At 48.4% G+C, this 27,232-nt stretch overlaps 1 protein-coding gene across 1 annotated transcript in view; it reads left to right on the top strand.

The window, feature by feature from the left end:
- ATLIG4 (DNA ligase IV) overlaps window positions 1-27,232 on the top strand; it is a 205,995-nt gene that overhangs the window by 49,410 nt on the left and 129,353 nt on the right. The window contains exons 7-8 of the mRNA XM_087387540.1: window positions 182-253; window positions 15,100-15,179. Of these exons, the coding sequence (XP_087243666.1) occupies window positions 182-253; window positions 15,100-15,179 (152 nt within the window). The remainder of the gene's footprint in view (window positions 1-181; window positions 254-15,099; window positions 15,180-27,232) is intronic.

Below are 27,232 nucleotides of genomic sequence, written 5' to 3'. Positions count from 1 at the left end.
TCGTATGGACATCACTAAAGCGTGTCATTCGACTCTCATTTCAGTTTTGTCTGTGCGTACCATAACAAATTATGACTTTGGGTTTTTTATCATTATGTCCTTGTCTCCTTAAATTTCTATCATGATGTATATTCTCATCTTTCTGTGTGGTATCTAATTATAAACATCTGTATGGTTGTAGGAGCTTTATTGACCATCAGGAGTATAAAGAGGCTATGGCTGATGTCATCCTCCAGCAAATCAAAGTTGACAGGTGAACAAATTGGATGTAATTTAATGACATTGTATTGAGGATTGAATGAAAACAAGGATCTAGGATTGAGCAAAATAAACAAGGTATCTGCACAATCTGATTGAATGTGAAACATCTTAAGGGGTATTGTAATTTCGAAAAGTATGCGGGCATACAAAAGCTTTACAGTTAATACTAGGAAACACTTACATGATGCAGTGCCCCTTTGCTATTGCCTATTCTTTTTTAATCTTTAAAAATAAAAGTGCTCACTGCTGTGAGATTTGTCATCTGTTCTAACCATTAAAGTGGTTTAAATGCAAAGAGGCTGAGATGCATTTACGCTCCCTTTGCTGTCTGACCAGCCTAGCCTGTTGGCCGACCAATTGACCTTGAGGGAGCAAGTATGCTATGGGTTTCGGCTGACAGACGAGATCCGGTCACATCTTATGGGAAGGCCCTATTGGATCTCGGCAGGATGCATGATCTTATTATTTATAATGGTCTTGATAGATGGCCCGCCTTAGGTGGTCTCACATGCTTTCCACATGGGGGACACTATAGCATTGTTGATTACATCATGGGATCACATCTCGCATTACTGATTTTCCTGTGGCACCCTTGCCTCTAGAAGTTGATCATACCTAATTATTCTTTAGTATTTCCACTTTTTGTTGCACAGCCCTTCCACCCTACTGATTTCTTACTCCACTTATCATGACATACGCTTGTTGAGGTGAAACTTAACTGGGACCGTTCCATCTTCACCGCTTCCCTCAGGAAGTCTTGTAGTGAGGCATGCTCAGGGAGTTTGTCAACCAGCCTTATAGCAATGGTGGAGGGTAAAGCCTTCAAAAACCACCCCTTCATGACGGCGCCATTGGGTGGCACAAACATTTTCGCGGCCAGGACCCTCATCCTTGTGTACATCTCCGAGATACTTTCGCCAGGCTTCATGGTATCAGTAAATAGCTCTTGGACAATCATGTGTTCAAATTTTTCCAACTTGAAAGTGTGTAAGAATTCTTCCCTTATGTCTGTCCACGTCTGGAAGTGGTCAAGGGGAAATTGACTGTACCATATATCCGCGGCATCCTCCAACGACAAGGGAAAGATGTGAAGGAATGCATGCTCATTCTCCACACCTTTAGCTCTACATGCTGTGAGGAATTTCCTCACATGAGCTTCCGCATCCTCATGCAGGTGGCCTTTGAACTTTTGAGTCTTCCCGTGGACCTTATTGCGTAGCTCGAGAAGTCTAGCTCTGTCTGCAGGACTAAGAACGGCCATCCCCACCCGAGAGGCTGAAGCAGATGCAAGAGTTGGAGGGAGTCCCGATGGAGCCGTAATAAGTGTGGGTGCTCCAGAGGAGGAGACCACACCGACAACACCTCCTGTGGAGGACCACAATGGGAAAGTCACTACTAATGTAGCCATAGAGGAAGTGTACACAGATAGTATTGCATATGCGGAGGGTCTCGGTGTTGCAGAGGTAAAGGGTGAGAACATAGAAGATGTGGGGGTTAAAGAGAATGGGAGAGCATTTGGGAAAGAGAGGGGCGGAGTTGAAGTCATGGATGAGTACGCAGTAGGGAAGGAAGGAGGTGGTGGAAAAGGCAGCACCGGTGTGGATGGAAAGGGAGATGAAACTATCGTGGCAGGTAAAGGCGTGGCCAGAGCAAAAGTACCCCCGAGTGGGATAGAGGTGGAAGAAAGATTAGCTAGAAACCCGGAGCTATGCATAACAGATGAGGTAGCAGCTTGTTCAACAGAGGTCGAGTCGGGAGCAAAGGGAGTCACTACTCCGGCAGAAGAGGTGGTTGATGAAGACATCATTGCAAGAGGAGGAGAGGGGCTGCCTTGACCTTGATGAGTCCCTGAGGAGCCCTCGTCCTTCGTAGCCTCTTCTTTCACCTGTTCTCCGCTTTGCACTTCTTCTTCTCGGGAGTCCAGATCTAACCACCAGGGTTCTTGTTGATCCAAGTCAATGAGAGTGTCGATGAAGTTACTTGCTCTGGCTACTGCTCCAATGGGTTCGCTTTGTGCTCGAGTTGAGTACTTCGCAAACTTACGTCGCACGTAATGCTTCTTGTACCGAGTTTGGTTTGCCGGAAGTCTTTTCTCCACTCTCCTCAAGTACGTCCTAGTTCTCTCACTAGCTCCTTCAAATGTTTCAGAACAACTCCGCATAAGACCTCTCTCTAGGACCCTAGATCACCACTTCACTTGTGCCACTCAACACCAGCAGTGTCCCACCATGATCGTCATAAACTTGGGGGGGGGGGGGTTTCCTAACACTTCCGGAAGTATTACCTAACGCCTAAGGCCACTGGTGCGAGAAGCAAGTAAGGCATGCCATGAGTGTCACCGATGGTGCGTAGACGAGTGCTAATCGATGGTGTCAACGATGTGCGGGCGGTGCAAGTGTAGGAGTGATGTGAGCAAGAAGAAGACTAAAGCGGAACAACATCATAAAAGCCAACCCTTGACATGAACATAGCAAAACTCCAACCACATGACACAAGGTCCGTTGTACCAGGTGAAGGGAGAGGAGGGGAGGAGAACACAACGGAAAGAGATCTTAGAGAAGCGAGCAGAGATGGGAAGTCGCATATTTCATTAGAAGGAATGAATCATATACTCATGAGATTTACACCAGATGATGACTGATACGCCCGAAGAAGATACACATGAGGTGAGCTCTTGACTCTAGCCTCTCACTCCCTTACTCACGCCCTCTGCCTCCACTAGATCGTCCCCCCCCTTTTCCCATTTCCCCCTCTTCACCTTCTCCTCATCTGCTCCCCTTCCGTTGCAAATCTCCTTCCCTCCTTCCTATTGGATGTCTTCCTGCATCCTTAGCCATTCCGCCATTTGTCAGCCGCTTCGTCCTTGATGGCTTCTGCAACACTCTAGCCTGTTCTGAGTCAGTGAATCCCGTGCTCCATGTGTACTCCTGTCTCTTCCATGTGCTCTTGACACTAGTTGGTTGCGAGGATTGGTGCACTACCTATACCTCTTAACTGTTGGACTGCTTCCCATGTGCACCAACAGGTACCACATGTGCACATGTGCACTCTGCTAGACTACTTCCCATGTGCACCAACAGGTGTACCCCTGTGAGGTTTGGTACTCTTCAGTCATGTACTGCTCCCGTCATATCCAAGTCATGTCCAGGTCTTGTACAAGTCATGTACTACCAAGTCATGTCCAAAGTCTTGTACAAGTCATGTACTGCCAAGTCATGTCCTAGTCATGTCCAAGTCATGTACTGCCAAGTCATGTCCAAGTCATGTATTGTCAAGTCATGTCCAAGAAAAATGGGGCTAAGGAGCATCCCTGACGGACTGATCTGGTAATCTCAAACATGTCTCCCTTGACTCCACCAATAAGAACCTGGCTATGGGCTGATCTGTAGAGGGCTGACACCCCTCTAATCCATGCATTTGAGAAGCCAAAACGAGTAAGTGTGCCCTCCAGAAAGCCCCAGTCTACCCTGTCATAAGCTTTCTCAAAGTCCAAGAGTAGGATGGCCAGCCTGTGGCCATTATGCATGGCCCAATCCGAAGCCTCCCAAAATGAGAAGATGTTATCAAAGATGCTCCTGCCATGCACAAAACCCGTCTGCGTATCATGGATAAGATCTGGTAGAAAGCGCTGCAGACGAAGGCTGATAGCTTTAGCTAGGATTTTATACAAGGTAACCAACAACGTAATCAGTCTCCATTGAGACACTAAATTCCTGCAACCCCCTTTCGGAATCAAATGAATGAGACCCTCCATAAGTGAGTCTGGCATCTCACCCGAGTCCCATACACCCTGCAGGGCTGAGGTAATGTAATCCCCAATCTGATCCCAAAAAGTAATTAAAAATAAGGGGGTAAGTCCATCTGAACCAGGACACTTGCCCTTGTGAATGCCAGAAAGAGCAGTCCTGAACTCTACATTGGTGAAGGGTGCATCAAGTGAAACAGTCATATCCCCTGTCACCAATCGAGGTAAGTGTCGCCAAATAACCACTCTAGCATCATCTGTGGCCTGAGTGTCAGGATCTGCTGTAAGAAGGGATGCATAGAAACCGGTGGCAACCTGCAAGATGGCATCTGGATGTGTTTGAAGAACTCCGCCTGAGTCAACAAGCTGTGAGATGCTCTCCCTACTTTGTCTGGGACCAAGAGTAGAGAAGAACTACTTGTTGACCCTACCTCCCGTCTGAGTCCAAAATGACTCTCTGGCATGAAAGGTATAGTCTGCTCTTTGATCTAAGAGTGACTGTTGCTAAGCCCTTGCTGCAGCAAGGCACTTCTGAATCCAAGCGTCTGTAGGCCTCTTCTGCTCCTTCCTCTCGAGGGCAGCCAACTACTGGCGGATACCTATCTCATGCTTGAGGATCCCACCCCTCCTGATACGAGTAACTGAAATATAAAAGTCACTAATATCAGAGAGGGCTGCGGCTAAGTGTGAAGGAGAAAGCTGCCCATCCTGTAAATGAGATACCCAAGTCCTCAACACTATCTCTGTAAGGCCCTCCTCTGCATAAAAGTAATATGGAATCCTAACATTGGCAGAGCGGCGCCTCACATGGGGATCTGAGACCATCAAAACCATTGGAAAATGATCCGAAGTGGACACCCCAGCTGCAATGCAAATAGTACAACCTCTGTCAAGAGTCCAATCATCCACATAAAATCTGTCAATCCGTGCATGTATAGGCATCTGCAATCTACTGTTCGACCAAGAAAACAGGAGAGAATGTGGTTGAGTGTGAAAAGCATCATCGTGCCAAGCATCCTTGCCACTGTATTGAAAAAGGAAGGCAACGCTGCTCTCTCTAGGGAGTGAGTGCCACCTTCCCTACCACCCCTTTTGTCTAAGGGCATTTCAACCATGTTGAAATCGCCCCCCATAATCCAAGCATTTGCAATATGTGACCAAGAGAGCAGTTTCTTCCAAAAAAGAACACGATCCCCTCTAGAATTGGGTGCATAAAGGTTTAGAAGACCAACCTTATGCCCACCAATATAAGTATAATCCACTGAGCTCTGGAAGGGACTATGATCCCGTGTCCAAGTACATCCCCTAGTGCCCAAGGCGATACCTTTTTTAGAGTTTGGAGAGAATCTCATTTTTTCTCTGAGACTATTTCAGGGTTGAGGTGGCATTTCCAGCCTCCACCTTGGATTATTGTTAGCTGTTTTTTCTTTCATGAATGTCATGATGTACTCCCACATTTGGGCTTGGTCTTGCGGCTTTCTTTCATACTTAATGATGTCATCTTTTTGCAAAAAAAAAAATCATGATTCATGGAAGAGTCCAGGTACTGGATTTTGTCATCCGATACATAGTGGTAGACACCAAAACATCATGATCAATCATCAAAGGTAGGTAGTAGATACTAGAAAAGTGAAAGAAGCTTGTAGGTTGTAGGTACGTACAAATCAAAGACAAGCTGGAAAACATCATATAACAAACTGAAAAAGGCTGCCAGCCTGCAGGCTGCCACAGCTAGGAAACTAAACTGAAATCCATCACAACTGATGAGGCTCAAGCCTCAAGGTGCATCCTCATCATGTGCCTCATCCTCATCATCATCAATATCAGTGCCATCCTTCTCCTCATCATCATCCTCATCCTCATCACTGTCAATCTCATCTGCCTTGCCATGGGACTCCAAATTACTGGAGCTGCTTGAAGCTGCAGCAACATTCATCCTTCCTATAACAAGAGGGACTGGTCCGACTGGAATCTCCTCTTATCTGGCCCAACATCAAGAATGAACATAGGTGAACTAGGGGTGAACAGGGGTGACCTAGAGGTGAACATGGGTGACAGAGAGGTGAACATGGGAAGGTGACATAGGAGTGAACATGGGTGACATAGGAGTGAACGTAGGTGAACTAGGGGTGAACAGAGGTGACCTAGAGGTGAACATGGGTGAACTAGGGATGATTATAGGGGTGAGCATAGGGGTGTCACAAAGGTGACAGAGAGGTGACAGAGAGCTGAACAAGGGTGACAGAGAGGTGAACAAGGGTGAACAGGGATGACAAGAGAGGTGAACAGGGGTGACAGAGAGGTGAACAGGGGTGACAGAGAGGTGAACATGGAAGGGTGACCAAAACTGGAATACAACTAGCTCATGGCCATACAACTCCAAAACTGAAATAAAACTGGCTCATGGCCATACAACTCCAAAATTCCTTTATTTACATGAGAACTGCAGAATCCAACTGCACAAAGCTGGGAAAAAGAAATGCCAAGTGAAAGATCCAGGAGCTACTGCTTGCTAGATGAAGGTCACGGAGGGGGAGGAGGATGGTGTGGTGGGTGTGTTGATGTTCCGGGGGTGGTCTTCGCCTCCTCCTCAACTGTGTCCATGAGGTTGCGGATGTTCTCGTATTTGGATTTATATCGGTGGTACCCAGACCTGTAATGATCATATTTAGATTTGAGAGCAGAATTTTCAGTTTGCAGCCCATGGAAGTCGTCTTGCAACTTGGAATTTGAAACTTCGAGATGGTCCTTCTCCTCGAGAATCTGCTTCATCTGACTCTGCAACACCTCCACCTATTGATCAATAGTATGCTTGTCCTCTGCCATTGAGGTGTACTTGTCCTGTAGGGCTGCAAGCTCCCTCTGGATCTCAGCCTGCTGGGCTGAATGACTGTTCTCCAAAACCTTCATGTTGGCTGCCCACCCACTCTACCTCTTTCGCTCCAAGACACTGTTGAAACTCGTCCTACTAAGCTTTCCACACAGCCTCCCTTGCCTGTAGAGTGGTTCCCCACTCCGCTTCTTTCACCTATAATGTTGTATCCATTCTTTATGCATGTTGGCTACCTTCTTTTCATGTTCCAAGTGGAGGTGTTGCTTTTGTGACAGAAGCTTGCAAACCTAACCCGCAGTATTGAAGAGGAAGGCACCCATCTGAATGAAGCTGTCATCTATGATGCGCTGAGCCATATGAAGCGATCTTTTAGCCCATGCATACCTGTCCCGATAGGTCATTACCCTTGTCTTTGATGTTCAGTCGGGGGGCAGACTTATCAGATCTTCTGATGATACTCTTTTGGAGGTTGCATTTCAGCCTGTCAGGATTGCAGGTTTCATGGAGTGGGGTAGGGCCTCACAGTGGTATCTTGACCCTGATCCTATTCTCCTTGCGTTGGGGTCTTGGAGACTCTGGTTGTATGGTGGTTCCCCTATTAGCTTCTTGTAGTGGGACCCGTTACCCAAGGGAGTGGGAATGGATTGATGAGGGGCACCGAGAGAAGAGCTTCCCTTCTTTCGCTACACAGTTAGAAATGCCCGGAGGTTTCAGCTCAGTAGTAGAGGTTGGAGGCCCTCCAGAGCACCACATTGGGATAGTTTTTAGATTTCCACAGTTGTGCGGAAGAACTTTTGGTGTAGGCTCTGGAAATCCCTCAGGAATAGAAAGATCACTCTTTTATTTTGGCTTTCTATTCATGGAGGGATTGCAGTGAACCTGTGGAGATCCAAGTTCGGGGATGACCCTACTTGTCCTCGTTGTCACATGGCAGTTGAGTCAGTACAACATGGCCTTTGGGAGTGTAGACAGGCGAGGACGATCTGGAAAGGTGCTGCTAGGATTTTCAGCATCTTTCATATAGCACCTTTTTGTATGACCTGGGGTTCAATGGCTTGGTTATCTCTTACTGGCCCTCAGGTGTTTTTCGAGGGACATGATCCAGATCCAGCTCTCATTGTACGGCGACACTTAGTGGAGTCTTGTTCCCTCCAGGATGTTCCCTTCACTCCTTTCAGAGCTGCTCATGCCTCAGTGGACACGTCTTGGGAGATTTTGGCTAGCATTGCAGCTTGGCATATTTGGAGAGCCAGATGTATAGAGGCGATGGAGGGTATCTAGATTCACCCTTCCCAGGCTATGGCCAGTATTTGGACCGACACAGTACACACTCTGATGGCCATTTGAACGAGCATGCAAGGATCCTTCAGAGCAGTCACTGCCAGGAGAGTTACTTTTTTCAGAGTTTGGAGAGGATGTACTTTCTTCTCTGAGTCTCCCTCAGGGTTGAGATGGCATTTTCAGCCTTCGCCTTGGTTCTTTATTAGCTCATTTTGAGCTGTTTTTTATCTTATGCATTGCATAATGTACTCTCGCATTTCAACTTGCTCTCGCGGTTCATTCATACTTAATGAAGTAATTTTCTTGAAAAAAAATAATAATATTGAGACGTCCTTCCCGAGTGGGGAGAAAGAGGGTCTCCCTTGCTATAACATCTGAGGTGCTATGTAACCCACTCCAGAGAAAGTTCTTGAAGGTCTCATGAGCTGACATATGCAACCTCTAGTTCTGCACCAACACGAGCAAACGAACCAGGCAGTAGCCAATAGTACTTGGTTCACAACCACTACTTTGGATGGAAGGTCAAGTCTGGCGGAACTCCAAAAAACGAGTTTCCTCCTGATGCTCTCCAACACTGGAGCAAACTACTATGCTGGAGAGATGCCCACCCCAACCTGGCATCCTAAGTACCTGATGGAAGCACCCCTATGAATCCAAGTGAACCCTATCTTAGTCGCCTAGTCTGGAGTGTCCTCATCACTAATCCAAAAGCCATTGTATTTGTTCCAATTAATATGGGCCCCTGCTGCAGTGCAAAACAAATGCAAGGCTATTATGAAAGAGGTGAGTGTATGTGGTGTGGCATCTAGAAAAACAGCCGTATCATCTGCTAACTCACTATCCAAAAGCTTATCCTGCTGCCTCAACGGAAAACTCAACCCTATAATATCAACTTGAGCTCTAAGGTAGTAGATCATAGCTTCAGCCACAAATAAAAAGGGAAAGGGGGTTAATGGGTATCCCTGAACGGACCGATCTGTTAATCTGAAATCTGTCTTCCTTGACTCCACCAATGAGAACCTGGTTATGGGCTGATTTGTAGAGAGCTGACACCCCTCTGATCCATGCATTTGTGAATCCAAAGCGAGAGAGGGTACCCTCTAGAAAACCTCAGTCTGCTCTATCATAAGCTTTCTCAAAGTCTAGGAGTAGAATGGCAAGCCTATAGCCATTATGTATGGCCCATGCAGAAGCCTCCCAGAATGAGAAGATATTATCAAAGATGCTCCTGCCATGCACAAAACCTGTCTGTGTATAAGATTTGGAAGAAAGGGCTGCAGAGGCTGATTGCTTTTGGTAGGATTTTGTACAAAGTGCCCAACAAAGTGATCGGTCTCCACTGCGATACTAAATTCCTGCAACCCCCCTATGAATCATGATTCATGATTCATGACTTTAAAATTAATAAAAGTTTGAAGTTGAAAGTTTTGTATATTTTCCTTGTTTTTTTGGGGTAAAATTAGGGTCACGTATGATTCAGCCCCAGGGGCTGAACCATACTTCAATCATACTTCCGTACTTGTATGACGCATGCGTATGGTAACGTATGGAAAAAGCTATGATCTCGCTTGGTCCAAATCTTGAACTTGGAGTGGGAGTCAGGTCAACAATATGCTCCACCACTGATCATGAAGAGAAAGGATAACATTTTGCAATATTTGTTGTCCTCTCTAGCACGGGAAGTTGGGTGTCGAGTGCATTGTGAATGTGAGCCTCTCTTTTGAGAACAAGTGGTTGCCTCTTGATTTCAAGGCAAAGGGAAGGATGAAAAGAGGGGGCGGGGGGGATGGGATGGAAAAAGTGTAGTAGGGAAAAAGGGATGAAGGAGGGAAAAAGGAGGGTCTTGTAGCCTACAAGCCTCCTAAGAAATCTCCTTGGCTGTTGAAAGGCAGCCCGAAGGGGTTTGACGGGAATTGGGCCCTAAGGGAAGCCCCAAGGGGTCGGTGAGGAGGGCTGGAAAGGCCTTGTAGGCCACAAAATTAGTCATGAGCAGCTGTATGGGCTAGAAGAGAGTGGTGAACACTCCTTAAACTTCCAATTGGTTTTGATAAATGATCGTATGGATGTTGAACACGCAAATACGTGTGCACACTGAATGCATGCACATGGCAATTACAACTTGGATTGGTTGAATTGGCATGTTGAATGTTCTACAGGTAGGAAGCACCTTGTAGGATCTTGTATGTGGCTTGGAGAAAGCACGTTGTGTGAATAAGTAAAATATGCCTGTAGGCCAAGCCTTGCAGAAATGCTTTCGCCTTTCGATGGTCGCTCTCGATCCTGACGCCCGCACCCCCATCTAGCTCATAGTATATACCCGGTGTAGATGATATCTTGCCAGATGGCAATTAGATTGGCGGTGGTGGAACATGGTGCTTGCCCATCACTAGGCTGCAATGAGCTACCCAGATGTACCATGCTATAATGCTGGCAACTACCTCCTAGACACTGTTCCAGAAAAACTTTTAAAGGAGGCTCTAGAAATCCCTCAGAAATAGAAAGATCACTCTCTTATTTTGGCTTTCTATTAATGGAGGGATTGCAGTGAACCTGTGGAGATCCAGGTTTAGGGTTGACCCTACTTGTCCTCGATGCCACGCAGCAGTTGAGTCAGTTCAGCATAGCCTTTGGAAGTGCAGATAGGCGCGGACGGTCTTGAAGGGTGTTGTCAGGATTCTTTGCATATTTCATAGAGCACTCTTCTTCATGACTTGTGGATCAGTGGCATGGTTATCTCGTACTGGACCTCAGGTGTTTTTCAAGGGACATGACTCAGACTCATCCTTCATTATACGAGGATACTCTGTGGTGTCATGTCCTCTCCATTTCACTCCTTTTAGAGCTGCTCATGCTTCGGTTGACACATCTTGGGAGATTCTTGCTAGCATTGTAGCTTGGCATATTTGGAGAGCCAGATGTACGGAGGTGATGGAGGGTTCATAGGTTCACCCGTCCCAGTCTATAGCGAGTATATCGACTATTACTATACACACCCTAATGGCCATCTACGCGAGCATGCAGGGGTTCTCCAGAGCAGCTACAGCCAGGACATAGAATTTTTTTAGAGTTTGGAGAGGATCTCTGTTCTTCTTTGAGTCTTCTTCAGGGTTGAGGTGGCATTTTCAGCCTCCACCTTGGATATTGCTCCTCAGTCTCAGCCTCTTGCATGTCACACATTGTGCATATGCGCCTCTCCCTGGGTCATCGCTCTGCTCTGCCGCTCTCGATACGAAGTCTGTGTGAAGAGACCCATAACTACCCAAGAGAGATCCTCAGCGAGGGGTAGGTGAATCTGCGTGTATCCTGTTGGATCAATGAAACCCTCCGTTGTGATATGTAAGAAGTGATCTCTGTAGAAGCCCAGCTTCATTGGAAGATCACCCGAGCCCAACCAAGTCCGGAATGTGTGTAGCTGTAGTAGATCCTCACGGTTAACCTGGTTGACCTTGTGTGATAGGAGGGGAGAGAAAGGTACATCCATGCTGTACTAGAAAGGAGGTAGTCTATTCATGTGGAGCCCTAGTCCTGCAAACCATCTCTGTATGCGTGCATACCAGCACCTTTGGTCTTCCCTTGCTGCACCTGCCATAGAAGAGGACATTGCTAGCCATGGTATCCAACTACGCCCGGATGTGTAATCCCCATACTCCCTGACTCGGTACAGATACATAATGACCTAAAATGTAGCATCTAGTTGTAATGGGGGTGACCCAAACTCCGCCCAAATGATCTGGTGAGGGACGGATGGCTTACCATGGATCATCCGTGATAACATGAGAACCTGTAGCCGCTCCACCCTAGCCCACTTTGTATCCGACAAGTCTGGCCCCCTGCATGGACTGCCATACATCTGTGCTGGGCGGACCAAGGAGTCAAAAAGCAACCCTTTGGTCTGTGGATCTTGAAAGTGAGAGTGGAGGCACTGTCACTCTAGTCTAGCCAATGAAGCATATCCTCTGCTGAGAGAGAGAGAGAGAGAGAGAGAGAGAGAGAGAGAAAGAAACAAAGAAAGAAATTTTATTAAAGGTCCACGGAAGGCCATACATGGCCTATGGGACACAAAATCATCCGAAAGGAAAATACATCATCAACGATGCGCCAACTAGGTGGCCTCATCGTAATACCGCTAAGATGCCAAAAATGGCTACAAAAATCCTAGATACAAAATGAAATGAAATAGAGTACCAAAAATGCCTAGATACAAAATGTAAAATATGAAATATGAGGAACATCGTCTTCCCTAAGGGGTCTGTGATCCAAAGAAATGATGGAAGTCATGGCCATCGACCATGCCTCCTGCCATGAGTGTGAAGATCTGGGCAAGTGTCAAATGGGCTGCTGGCGGTGCCAAGTCCGATGGGTTTATGAGAGTGAAAGAAAACCTGATACAAATCACAGTAAGGGTGGAGCTACTAAAACGAGCATCATCACCCGTGCTGAATCCTAACTCTGATCGTACATAATCAAATACATCTGGATATGATAATGAAAAGAAAAAAGAATGGAGCAGAGCGGAATCCTCCGTATGTCATGTCGCCCTAGCTGGTGCATAGTCGGTGATGGGACGCTGGCATCCGTCAAGGGGTCCCGTGCGTCTCGGTCTCCTGGAAGAGGCTCGATGTAAGACCAGAGCTACCGTGACTCCCGTGGGACGTATCTCGGGTCTAAGCAATGACGAGAGGTCCCCTAGAGTGATCTGTGTGTCCCCTCGATGTCTTGTGTGTCGTGTTGCGGTCGTTGGGTCGGGGTCTCTGTCACGTCTGCGGCTAGACACTGGGCGATCAATGTTACTTGATGGGAAGAACTCTGTGATCTTGCTCTGAGAGGTGTTTGATGGTGTGGCCAAGCCCCGTCGCCTGAGTAAGTACTCTCTGTGTCGGACCCCCTCGTGAATGAATGCCGTGAGACATCTCTGATCTGGGTAGGTGAGGAATCTGAAAAGGAGCTCGGAGCCGTCTCTGAAGAGACAGTGGTAGTGACCTCTGATCTCGTAGTACACTGGGCACCTGAAAATAAAATGCTCCTCCAACTCAACCTCCTGACAGTCGCACAATATGCATATGCGATGCTCCCTGGGGATCCCCTCTGCTCTGCCGCTCTCTATGCAGAGGTGGTGTGATGATACGCAAAACTGTCCGATGGAGATCCGTGGTGAGTGAGGCATATGAAGCTCAGTGTACCCCGGTGGTGTGATGAATCCCTCCTCCGAAATACGAAGACAGTAATCTCTGAGTTTCCTGAAGGTGCGTAGCTGCAGGAGAGCCTCTCGAATGACCTGGTTGGTGTGTGACCTGATCGGGGTGGTGGGTGGGAGTACCGGAGGGCCATCTAAACTGTACTCAAAAGGAGGTATCTTGTCGATGTGAAACCCTAGTCTCACAAACCATCTGTGAGTTTGTGCATACTAGCATCGCTCGTCTCCCTCTGCTGCCAACCTCATGGAGGAATCGAGAGCCAACCGTGGCAACCTCTGTCTCCCTGATGTGCAGTCCCCATATGATCTAACCCGGTGTAGATATGTGATGGTCTGAAAGGCTGCATCTAGTTGGAGTGGAGAAGCACCAAACTCGGCCTGAATGATGTGATGTGGTACAGATGGTTTCCCATGGATCATCAGTGAGAGCATGAGGATCTACAGGCTCTCCACCCGTGTCCACTCTATCTCTGACATGTCAGGTCCCCAACAAGGGCTGCCATACATACTGAGAGAGAGAGAGAGAGAGAGAGAGAGAGAGAGAGATTATTAATGTCTATGAAATACCAAAGGGTCTATGAGACTTTTAAAATCCCAAATACAATGAAAGATAGAGATGGGGCACTAGACGCGCACCTGAGACCCAGGCTGATATCTAACACAAGAGTAAATACATCATGCTATCGTGGCTATGAGAGAAAGAAACCCGGGGCAAGAATCCTTTGGACATGGTCCACCTGGTCATCTGTCCATCAAAGTGAAAAGAGCTGTGTATGTTGTCTGCTAGACAAGATGTGCTCGTTGATAGTGGCTCTGGATCTAGAGAGGGTTGGCATCATCCAGGAAGGAAATCTATGATCGAATGCTGCTAGTGCTAATGACAACTAATCTGTCTAGGTTTCTCCCTCATCCTCTATGACCTCCAGGGGGTAGCTCGTCGTCAAACAAGTGAACAATCAATGCAACGGTCATCTTCCACCTCTTATAGTAGAGAGGAGATGTCTGCGGTCTGTCGTCTAAGAGTCAACCAAAGGTGGGGTCTATCTAGCTGTGCTCTCTTGGTGTCTATTGTGTCTCGTCCCTAGCTGCTCCTAGCTCTAGTCACCGGAGAAAAAGAATCCGTGATTGTCCTCTGAAATGGCTCTGATGGTCCCCCTTTTGCACTCGCAAGAGCTGATCTCTATGTCGCTGGGACTCAAGAAAGAAGCTAGCCACAGGTCATTGATCAAGGTGTGCCAAGAATCTCTAAGTGGGCCAAAAACGCTTCTGAATAGACAGTGGTGTGGTCCGCCCTCTGCTTGTTATGTCTTAACCCGTACCTGTGAGAAGATACTCAAAACTGCCTAAGCAAGATCCTCAGTGCGTGCAGAAAATGGAGCTGTATGTAGCCCAATGTTTCTGTAAACCCCGTCCTTGAGATCCGTAAGTAATGTTTATTGACACACTTAGGGTGTTCTATTCTCATGATGCATTTCTGCCTTGAGCTTGCTCTTGCAGGTTTCATTCATACTTAATAGAAGTCTTTTTCAGAAAAAGAAAAAAGATCCGAAGTAGTGATCTTGTAGAAGTTAAAATTTACCGAAAGCTCGTAGGGTTATAGGTGCAAGCCAAATTTTTAATGTGTGGACCTGTAATAAATACTCTTGGTTTGTCTTGCATTTGTGTAATGCATCTTAATCTTCCTTTACTAAAGACACTTTCGATACATGCATTATGAAAGTGTGGCAGCTCCGTATGGCAAATTTGAAGTGACATTGCATGTTGTATTGCTTTGGTTTGAAACAGATGTATTTTGGATGGGGAAATGTTGGTTTGGAATAGGGTGACAAATCGTTTTGCAGAATTTGGGTCAAATCAAGAAGCAGGTATTTACTTTTAACAAGGTGTTTCAAGATAAGCGATCTTAAATCAAAAATTTTTTTTTTTGGTTAATAGTATGGTTCACTTACGGAAGTAGATCTATGACTTGAAGGGATTTAGACTCTTTATTTTACCAACCATTCTGGGAACAGATCGTTGGTGTAACTTTTGCATGGACTTGACCATCTGAAGGAACAGGTTTGGTGTGATAATGTGGAGGGGGTGCGTGTATATCCTCTAGGAGTGTGACCAAGTAGCTACCATATTAGTGAGTGAGCATGGGAGTGATCATAATAGGGTGGGGCAGCGCTAGGTTCAAGGATAATTTAAGTGACCGTGTTGGCATAAGGAATTGAAATGTGAGATTAGAAATCTGTGAGGTAAAAGCTGGAGACCATGTATGTGGGCAGCATGTATGTCCTTTGATCCTGGTCTTTTGTGCAAACGGTTATTCACAAAAGCATCTCTCATACTGTGGTGGCATGGGTATCCTTTGAGGTGCATTTCAATTCCAATTCTATGGTGTATGTTTGTGGATGCAAGATAGCATCCTCCTGAATATCCAATATTGTTGCTTGCATGTTCTGGACCTGTCATTGAAGTCCCTGAGTAGCAGATTCTCCTCCTATTTGTGAGCCCCCATATGAGGAAGACAGGGGCAGCAGATCTAGGGGATGCACAGGTTAGTGGAATGATTAGCAGGAGACAAAAGCCTTGGACGAAGGTGGGTGCAAGCAGATTAGGGTCGCTGCAGTAGCAGATCTGCAGGAGACTAGGCGCCTGAAAGTGCGCACAGAACTGACAGTTGTAGTCAGCAGATCTGACCTGCTGGTTGGGTCAAACTTGACCCTTTGGCTAAACCCATCGGCTTATCCTGATCTGGTAGGCTGTTGGACTGCCCTATATGAAGGAGACTCTTTCCTTAGTTTATGTGTCCAACAGAAATCGTCTTTACCAGAGGCTCGCAGGAGCATACACTAAACAGCATCAGTCTTCAACTCCCTCAATCTTGAAACAGCATCCTTGGCAGTATTTTGTCAAGCACCCGCTGTAGTTTGTGCTCTACCATGAGCTACTGTTTCCCAATTCTGTGGACAAATATACTGATGTCTTTTTGAGGTTCTACTTGCTGTTATATCTTCTGCACATCAGTCTTTTATGTGGTAGAAGGCAGCTGAAAAGATACAGAAATGAGGCTAAACTGAGGTGGAAATGAGCAGAGTTGAGGCGGCTGCACGACGGAAGAGGCTGATAAAAACTAGGGTTAGGGGTGACATGGCAGGGCGCTATGGCAGGGTGGACCTGCTCTAATACCATGTTAGAAACATGGTGTGAGGGAGAGAGAGATAGGCTAGGGGGTGAAGAAGTGATACTCAGTCTTCAGCAAAGTTGTATAGGACCTTAAGTACTACAAATTTTGATTTTACATCATTGCAATCCAATTTTTCTATGAAAAGTTACAGCCCTTACTGAAGGCTTTCATTCATTCATCAAGATGACAAGACAAGTGAAGTACAAGCCTTATATATGCTACTCACTCACACACTAGCACTAAGTGCATATGGGATAAGTCCCATAATGACATGTAGCACTCACACATGACACACACATGAACTAATACTAGAACTCCTAGTACTACACACCAACACATCACATCACCACACTCTTTGGTTATGATATTTCCAACATTGTTGATCTCCTCTCGAGGGATTGTATGATCAGGGGCATGCAGGCTGTACTGAAAGGGAGGGAGATAGTAATTTCGGCCCAGACTTTGTGGAGGTAGGTGACTTTTTGGAAGATAGCATCAATCTGGAGCGGCGTCATTAGCGAACTCTGCCTGAATAATCTGATGCAAGGCTGATGGCTTATTCCTGATCATCTTGGGGCCCAATGTTACCTGGAGTCTCTCAAAATGTCATTATTCAGGATCTGAAAGGTCACCATCCCAGAAGGGTGCCGCATACATGGTAGTAGATCTGACAAGCGTGTCAAACAGCCACCCTTTCGTTGGGGGATCTTGGAGGAAGCACTACCGCTCAAATCGGGTTAAGGCTCCCTGCCCTAAAGACTGATGGGTCTATGAGACTGTGAAGCTCAAATCGGGCTTAGGCTCCCTGCCCTAAAGACTGATGGGTCTATGAGACTGTGAAAAATCCTGATACAAACTGGGTGGAGCTACTAAACGAGCATCCACTCCAATGCAGAATGCAAAATGATAAATGTTGAGTGCTACATAGTCATGTTAGAATGACGATCGTCTACACAACACTAACATCCTCATCATCAAAGCATTAAGGGGGACGAGTAGTGAGGGCATAAAGTCAGAGATAGAGTGCTGGCGGTTGCCCACGGACGTGGTTCTGTGTCGTCTCTTGGTTGTAGCTTTGGGTCTGACAAGGGCTTCTGTAACTCCTATTGGTGGAGCTCCAACTCTGAACAAGGAAGGAATATCCCCAATTGTAATTTGTGCATCCACCCTTTGTCTGAGCTGTCGCGTCGCTGGCTCTGCGTAACAATCACAAGAGGATCTATGAGATTGGTGATCACTATTAACAAACAATGATCTTTTACATCTAATGAAAGAACATATTACAGACTTGCTATGTAGTGAGTAGTTGTCGAGCTAGCTTGTGCTTGCCGAGTATCTTGTTGCAACGTTCCAAGACTTCTTTTATGTAGCTTCCTAGTTTTTGGCTGGCTTCTCTAGCAGATTTTTCAAGCTGCTTCTGCTGTCGAGCTAGCTTTTTCAAGTATTTGTCGAGCTAGCTTGTGCTTGCCTGAGTAGCTTGTTGCAGTGTTCAAAGACATCTTTTATGTAGCTTCCTAGTTTTTGGGCTGGCTTCTCTAGCAGATTTTTCAAGCTGCTTCTGCTGTCTCAATAGCTTTCTCTGATGTGTGCATAGCCTTGACACCTTAGGAGTACATGCTGCTCATTTTCTACCTCTCTGATGTGGCAAATTTGCAGATTCTCCTGTCTTGGGACCTTGGGTCTTGTCCACCTGCCCCTCTCCACTCTAGATCACGTGAGCTGGTTCTCATTTTGTAGATTAGATGCCTTTTAAACATTGAGATGTCTCCCCTGAGGTATGCATCACTAATTTCCTGATTTCGCATGCATCTTCTGGTGTATTAGCATCAGCATCCCGCATGCCCCATAATTCCAGCCATTTCATCCCCTCTTTGTGCCATCCTGTTATTTGTGCAGCTTCCATTACCTTGTGCAGTATCCTACGGGCGTCCATCTTCTCCACCTTGTTGAGATAGGCCTTGAATTGGCACGATGCTTCCCCTTCGAGAGACATCATACCTGTCTTACCAGTAAGATTGGGTAGGTTGTCTGTGCCTTAAACCCTAGCTCCCCTATTAGAAAACGTTTATGTAAACTTTCTATTCTTTTCCAGGTCCTAGAGAGCTTGGGTGTCTTTGCTGGACTTCCATAAAGTATCACCTTTTGCACAAGCATTGTGTATAGAAACTTTCTCATGTCCCAATTCCATAGGTGCGCCTTCCTGTAGTTATTTTGGAGGTTGTACAAAGCTTTCAAACCTCATAGAATTCTTTTCTCCATGCATGCATTCCATTTGTAATTGTCTGCAAATTTCAGCGTGCTGCCCGCCATTGCCTTCGCCCAGCCCTTGTCCCCTAGCGCCTGGCCGCTCAGGCCCCCCCTTGGCAGCCCCTCTCCCTAGCAGACTGGTCGCGCAGACCCCCCAGGCAGCCCCGCTCCCTACCTGCCTGGCCGCGCAGGCTCCCTGGCAGCCCCGCTCCCAATCAGTTTGGCCACGCAGGCCCCCTTGCAGCCTCTCGCTCTCTAGCTGCCAGGCCGCGCAGGCCCCTTGGCAGCGCACAGGCCACAGGTCGCGCAGGCCCCCTGGCAGCGCAGGCCCCTTGGCAGGCCGCGCAGGCCCCCTGGCAGCCTCTCGCTCTCTAGCTGCACAGGCCGCGCAGGCCCCTTGGCAGCGCACAGGCCTTGGCTGCGTAGACCTCTTGGCCCTGCGCCCCTGCTGCCTCGGTCGCGCTCCATCTTCAGCCTGCTTCTTCAGCCTGCTGTCCTGGCCGTGCCAGGCCACCTTTCAGGCCCTCTCCCTTGCTGATTGCCCGCTCTCCCTTGCTTCAGGTTAGGCAGTTTCAGGGCCCTCTCTGGGACTGTTCGACTTGTGTTCCGGGGAGCTGAGATCTTGGGCTGTTTCCACGCATTGGCGGAGCTGTTTGCTTCAGCACTGAGCGACATGTTTGCATCTCACGCAGGCTGAAGATCGAAGCATTCTTTTTACAGGTTTCTTTGGGTTTTTACTTGTGGTTGGTTGCGAGTTCTTGGTGGGTATTTTCAGCAGAGGTAGCTCCTCCCTTTAGGACAGCGTAAGCTGAGACAATGGAGGACACTAATGCCACTCCCGTCGCCGGACCTGAGGAGATTGAAGTCACAGTTTCTTTTCCTCCCGATATTGTGCAGATGATTGAGGTTGTAGAGGAGGGTTTTCGTTCGACACACATCATTGGCTTTCTACCCGGTAGAGGCCAACAGTTACGTGACTGGGTGTACACCAGCATGGCTTCTTTGGGTGTCTCAGTTACGGTTTTCCGATTGCTTGGCAGAGGGTACTTTTCTTTTGGCCTTCAGTGTGCAGAGCAGGCTCAAAGAGTACTTATGAGCTCACTGATTCAGTTTCAGAGCAGAGTCATCCATTTGTGGCCTTGGCGGAAGCACTTCAGTTCTACTTCTCCTGGACCGCGACATGTCTCCTTTTGGATCCTTTTCCCTGGACTTCCTGATGAGGTCAGCTCTTGTCGCAGAGCTGTGGAGCATATGGCTAGTGTGGCAGGTACAATCATCTCTTCAGGTGCTAGACTTTCGTATGCTCAGTCACTTACTGGCATAGGTGTTACGAGGGTCAGACTCATTTCAGATTTCCCCCCTCCTCGACCTTTGCCTACTTTGATTTCGTACTCCATTGGAGATGGGGTCCAGATGCAGCAGAGGGTTTTGTACGAGGGTCTTCCTGATCAGTGTCTTTTCTGTCGGAAGAGAGGTCACTTTATTAGGGATTGCCCCAGTTGTCGGCATCGATCAGAGACTCTGGATACATCTCATCCTCCGAGTGACCCAAAACCTACAGCTCAGCCTCCAGGGGTCTCTGAGCCTGCTCCGACTCATTCAACAGAGCAAGAGGAGATTCCTTTGGGGGAGCCTCCAGTGAACTTAGAGGATTTGGAGGTGCCTCCAGCGGAACAGATTTCAGACAGAGGGAGAGTCAGCAGTACGAGTAGCCTCCAAGGGTCTCTGAGCCTTCTTCGACTCATTCAGTTGAGCGAGAGGAAACTTTTTTGGGGGAGCCTCCACTGAACTCAGAGGACTTGGAGATGCCTCCAGCACGGAGAGCTCGGAGGAGACGGAGACAGAGGGAGAGTCAGCAGTACGAGCAGCCCCAGGTACGAGCTCACAGTTGGCAGAGAGTTCAGACACTTGTGCAGGAGACCCCGGAAAGGGGAGATACAAAGGACCATCCGCAGGCAAGTCTTGACACTGTGCAGGAGATGGTAGCTCAAGGAGTTGAGACACACGTGCAGGAGACCCCGGAAAGGGGAGATACGGAGGACCATCCGCAGGCAGGTCTTGACACTGTGCAGGAGATGGTAGCTCAGGGAGTTGAGACACACGTGCAGGAGACCCTGGAAAGGGGAGATGCAGAGGACCATCTGCAGGCAGGGCCTCACACTGTGCAGGAGACAGTAGCTCAGGATTTGATGACTCTTGACACTTCTACCCCGGAGGTTCATATATTGGTTTCTGAGACAGTTATCCAGCTGGAGGCTGCTCAGGCTGCGGACACGGTCATGGATGCCTCTTCACAGCAGTCCAGTGAGAGAGAGGTATTTCATGACACAAGTCAGAGCCAGAGCCTGTCCCAGGATTTCATGCGCCTGTATGAGGTTCCCTCGAGACCTCTCTCTCTTCCCTGTCGCACAGTACCTTCTTTTGTTGCTATGCGGAGTGTCCTCTCGAACACCCCTCCCAGTACAGCCTCGTCCTCGCAACTTTTCACTCTTGGCTTATCCAGATCTTTTGCGAGTGCGGTCACAGATTTCGCTCAGTACTACCCAGACATGCGTGAGGGTTGGGAGATCCTAGCAGATGAGATTGAGCGAGATTTTCAGTCACCCTTGCGTATAGGCACCTCGTCGCAGATTCTTCCTCTCCCTCTCACCTATTCCAGGTGTAGAGTTAGGACGGCTCAGCCTTTTTCAGCTCTTCTGACTCCTAGACCTGACCCCAGGATGGTTGACAGAGATCTGCCCGTTGAGTTTTGGTCCTTTTTGGCTCGAGGGGTCTCCACAGACTTCCTCACTAGATTGGAACTTTTCCCGGTATTGTATTTTGTCGACGGTTAGAGGAGGTAGAGGAATACTTGGGATCTGTTACTCTATCCAGAGAGGGGCACATTCTTCGTTTCTCCGCAGGCAGCTTTCGTTCTCGGGGGAGCGAAAGCTGGTCAGTTGAGTTACTTGACAGCGAGATTGATAGACAGCTTTTGAGCATGACTCAGTTCTCATCGGTTCACCGTATTGTCGGCTCGCAGATTCATTCTTGCCCTAGGACTCTTCGACCTGGCTTCGGTGGCAGGGCCATTCTGTTTTTGTTCTTTGAGGTTCGGGGAGACTTTGATTTGCCCAGGAATGCTGGTTGGTTTGACTTTCAGCTCCTCAGTTCGCGACAGAGTATTATTCCATTGGATGGAGCCATTTTACATGAGTTGGGGCAGATTTGGAGCTTGATCAGAGATCGACTTTGGGTAGTGCCGTCAGAGAGAGTCATTTGTGCCGCTGCCATTGGCATCCCATCACTTCCATCCGCCGATGTCTAGGCTGTCCATCATTTCTTGGAATGTGAGAGGACTGAACGGCCGTAGATTTTTTTCAGATGCAGATGGTCGTAGATCCGGAGTTCCTAGATTGCAGTTGCTTAGAAAGAAAGTTTGTTAAAGTCTTCGGGAGACCATGAAGGTCTATGAGACTAAAGATAACTGATACAATGAGCATAACGGTGGCGGTCTCAAAACGGGCCAGCCAACCGTTTATACAAAAAAGAGGTTATGAAGGACGGTGTGTCTAGTCCTGATACAAAAAATATGTGTCTACCTCCAGATGATACAAAAAAGAAGGGGGGGGGCACCAAAAATGGGGCAGAGGGGGGAGATACAATATATATGTGCAGGTGGTGATCGTCAGAGACCAATCATAGAGGGGCCGTCAAATGGGAGGCCGGAAAAACCCTGCGATAGATGATTGGCCTCTAACGTCACGCGGCCTAGTCGAGCTTGGTCGTCGGGGGCAGCGGGTGGCCCTGTGGATTAGGGCAACGGTGACCCCGGTGGGGCGGGCAGAGAGCAGGGACGAGATGTCATGGACCCGGATGTGTGAGTCTGTCCGCTGGCGCAGTTGTCGTGGCTCTGGCTCTCGCTCACGTCCGCGTCGTCGGCTAGACTGAGGAGCGGTATCCTGTGACTGGAAGAAATCAGTGATGGGCCGCTGGGTGTCCTCACACTGTGTGTGTTGCGCGTGTCGCCGTGCTCGGAGAGAGGTATCTCGGTGGCGAGTCATCTCATGTAAGAAAGCGGCTAGGCATCGCTGATCCGGGAACTGCAGCATGTGTGGGAGGGGGCCGAATCCGTCGCGGAAGAGGCAGTGGTACCGGCCTTGAATGACATAATAGATAGGACATCTGAAAGCAAAGTGCTCCTCCGACTCGATCTCCTACAAGTCAGAAAGTGAGCAAAGGAGGGCCTCTCGTGGGATACCCTCTGCGCGTCTGCTCTCGATCCGTAATTGGTGTGACGAAACCCTAAACTGACCGAGGGAGATCCGGAGCGCATGTGGTAGATGAAGCTGTGTGTAACCCGGAGGTGTGATGAAGCCCTCGTGTGAGATCTGGAGGCAGCGTCGGCGGTAGAAGTCGATCTTCACAGGAAGCTCGGGGTGAAGAAACCATGTCCGCCAGCTATGGAGCTGGAGCAGATCCGCTCGAATGAGCCGGTTGACCTCCTGGTCAGTGGGGGAGAGGGGAGATGGTGGAGCGTCGAGGCTGTACTGAAAAGGAGGCAACTGGTCTAAGTCGAGGCCCAGTCGGATGAACCAACTGGAAAGACGACTATATCAGCATCGCTGGTCCCCATCAACGGATAAGGCCATAGAGGAGGATAGGGCTAGCCAAGGTAGGCGGAGGCGACCGTCGGAGGAGGAGCTGAAATCCCTGACTTTGTGTAGATAAGTGATAGCCTGGAAAGCCGCATCGAGCAGTAGGAGTGAGGCGCCGAACTCTGCTAGAATGATCTGGTGTGGTACCGATGGTTTGCTGCGGATCATCCGAGCAAACATCAGTATCTGTAGGCGCTCGACTCGAGCCCACTCTGTGTCTGAAAGGTCGGCTCCCCACCACGGGCTACCGTACATGCCTGCTGGGCGGACCAAAGAATAAAAAAGGAGAGACTTGGTCCGCGGGTCCTGGAAGTGGGAGTGATAGCACTGTTGCTCCAGCCTGGCAAGAGCGGCGTAGCCCCGGCTGATCCTGGCCTGCATGGCCGGGCGCATGGTGAAGATCGGGCCTGAGAAGACAACGCCCAAGTATGTGTAAGAGTCAACTATCTCAATAGGGTCGCCGGCGAAGAGGAGCTGCTCTCGGTGCATAGCGGGTCTGGAAGTGTTGAAGATCATCACCTTGGTTTTCCCAAGGTTGACCTTCAAGTCATGTGTATCACACAAGACCTGAAGTCCATCCAGGTGTCGCTGAAGACCAGTAGCAGAAGAGGATAGTAGTACTACATCGTCTGCGTATAGGAGAATCTGGATGACAGCCTCCGCAAGAGAGTAGCTTGCACCTCCGAGTGTCCTGATGGTGGTCTCGAGCTCGTCGATGTAGAGGCCAAATAGAGTCGGTGACAAGGGACATCCTTGTTTGACTCCGATAGTGCTCGTGATCTCTGAGGTCCAGCTGGTGTCAATCCTAACCTGACCCGTCACCCGCTCATGGAGAGCTACTACTGCCCAGATAACCTCCGAGTCGTAGTCTAACTCCTGCAGGTGTCTGACGAGTCGGGCACGGGGAACGGTGTGGAATGCCTTGCGGAAATCCACAAAGCAACAATATACTCTCTGTCTCTTGTGTCTGGCCTCCTGAATGATCCCTCTAAGTGTAAAAATGTGATCGTAAGTCGAGTGATCCGTCCTGAAACCGGCCTGTTTGGATGCCCTGAGCCCCTGTACCTCTGCGCGAGCACTGACCTCGCCATCTAACACTGATGCATAGATCTTGGACATAACATGTCCAATCATGATGGTCCTGTATTTCCTCAGGGTCCCCTCCAGACATTGTACTTATCCAAGAGCATAAGCTCTCCCAGGACAGGATTGACAGATGCAGATCCTTACTCAGAGGACAGAGCCAGACTTATTGGAGCCCAGCGGATGGTACGAGGGGTGGAGTCTGCATTTCAGTTTCAGCCAGGTGGGCCCCAGAGATCACCCAAGAGGGTACACTAGTGGAGAGCAGGGCTTGCTATGTTATTCTTTAGATTGAGAGCACAGCAGTTGGTGTTCTCAATGTGTACGCTTCCACGAATCCAGCCCACAGAGGTGCATTTTGGAGACAGCTTGGAGAGTCCCTTCCTCAGGCAGACACCTGGATTGTCGGAGGAGATTTCAACATGGTTGAATTCTCTGAAGACAAGTCGGGCAAGACAGAGAGTGGACTTTCTGATAGGGAGAGAGTGGAGTGGGATAGTTTTGTTTTGCATGCTGGACTTCATGATGCAGCTCGATTGGATGACTTTCGTCACTTGGCTGATAGTCTTCAGTTCTCTTGGTTTGGGGTTTGCCATGGCTCCCTCTCTTTGGCTAGGCTTAGCTGGTTTTATATTGGCCATTGGGGCCAGGCCATAGGAGGACAGATTGGGATCCGCCCGGGTTATGTTTTATCTGACCATGCTCCAGTCCTATTACAGATTCTCCCTACCTCTCGATTGGAGAGCACAGGCTTTGTGAGAGTTCCGGACTTTGTTTTTCAGGACATAGAGTTCGTGGAACAGTTGAGAGAGGCTTGGTTGACAGAGGACACTCCTGAGGATCAGGGCTGGTTGATGTGGGTAGAAGGGGCTTTGGCTAGAGTCAGCATGGCCTGCCAGTTGAGGGCAAAAGAGGAGAAGGAAAAGCTTAGAATCAGAGATCGGAACGCTAGAGTGGAGGTATCCAGACTTCAGAGATTGATTCAGAGCGTTCCTCATTCTCTTTTCATCAGAGGGCAGCTTTCAGAGGCTCAGGAGAGACTAGAGGAGATTCAGGGCAGGAGGGTCCAGTTCAGGTTTTACTCCCAGCAGACCTTCTGGATCCAGAAGGGGGATAGATGCTCTAGAGAGTTCTTTAGGGCAGTGGGTCAGAGATACTCTTCGGACAGCCTTCGCAGACTTGTGGATGAGGCCGGGTATCTTCAAACGGATCCTCATCGTCTTGTTGAGATCACTTCTGATTTCTATTCCACTCTTTACAACGCCGATCCAGTCACCGAGGAGATGATCAGAGCTAGAGAGGAGATTTGGAGTCATGTCCCCCAGATGGTCTCAGACAGGATGAGTCATGTTTTATATAGCCTGCTATCACTCATGGAGATCACAGATGCGTTACATGAGCTGCCCAGAGACAATGCCCGGGGGAGGATGGTCTGTCGCCTCTTCTTTTTAGAGCTCTCTGGGATACGATTGGGCCTCATCTACTTTCTGCCTTTTCAGAGTCTCTGGATACAGGATCTTTGTGCGAGGCTTTATGCACAGGTATGATTTGTCTCATCCCGAAAGGAGGAGACAAGACAGTCCTACGAAGTTGGGACAGCCTATAAGATCCTAGCAAAGACCTTGGCCCTTCGTTTAAAGCCTATGCTGCCAGATATCATCAGAGCTACTCAGACAGGATTTGTCCAAGATAGGAGTATCTTGGACAATATCTTCACTTTTTGGGAGGCCACTCACTGGGCGAAGGAGAATCAGCAGGAGATTGCAGCTCTCCTTCTCGATTTTGAGAAGGCCTATGACAGGGTGGACTGGGGTTTCTTGGAGGGCACTATGAGGTGGCTAGGTTTCAGTGATAGATGGATTTTATGGGTCTCCTCACTTTACTCTCACTCTTCTAGCAGGATGGTGGTCTGTGGAGGCAGAGGACCGGCTTTTTAGCTATCCAGATCGGTACGACAGGGATGCCCGCTTGCACCTTACCTTTTCCTTTTCGTAGCGGAGGCTATGGGATACTTTATGCAGGCTACCAGTCATGGCACTTTGGGCCTTCATCTACCTATTCGGCGGGAGCAGGAGCTTCTGGACATTGAGTTTGCTGATGATACGGCATTGACAGTCAGAGGAGATGCATATAGTCTTGCTACTGCTGCGGATACAATTGACAAGTTCTGCCTAGCCTCAGGGGGACTTAAATTGGAACAAATCAAAAGGCATATGGACTGGAGCTCAGCAGGATACACCAGCATGGGGAGGAGACAGAGGCTTTGTATGGATTCCTAGAGGCATCTCCACGAGATATCTAGGCTTCCAGGTTGGCATTGAGGTGTTTCCGACGCAACAGTTTGCCCCAATATCTAGGCTTTCAGCTAGCCTACTGGAGTATGGCTAGACTCTCTTTGGCCGGAAGAGCGTTGGTACTCAACCAGGTTCTACTAGCGACTATGTGGTACGTCGCGTCATGTTGGTGCTTTCATGCTGACTCGATCCGTCAGGTGAGGAGATTGCTCCAGAACTTCCTGTGGAGTGGTGGTGATGGTTCAGTTGGATCTTCCTGACGGACCACCATTCTCAGCCTTCCTCACCACTAGTGAAGAGGCTTATTCAGATTTGGAAACTTTTTCCACAACACCTCATCAGAGCAGTTCCCTCCTCCAGAGAGGAAATTGCCCGACAGCCACTATATCATAACCCCTTGGTTCGGTATCAGGGATCTTCCCCTGGTAGGACTCCTTTGGCCAGATGGCATGCTCAGGGGGTTGTGACAGTCGGAGATTGGTTTA

Source organism: Dipteris shenzhenensis, chromosome 2 (genome assembly GCF_047967505.1).
Source record: "Dipteris shenzhenensis isolate YYH24624 ecotype China chromosome 2, Dip_SZ_1.0, whole genome shotgun sequence".
NCBI lineage: Eukaryota > Viridiplantae > Streptophyta > Polypodiopsida > Gleicheniales > Dipteridaceae > Dipteris > Dipteris shenzhenensis.
The sequence above is the reverse complement of the archived record's forward strand: the minus strand, read 5'-3'. Positions and strand labels throughout refer to the sequence as shown.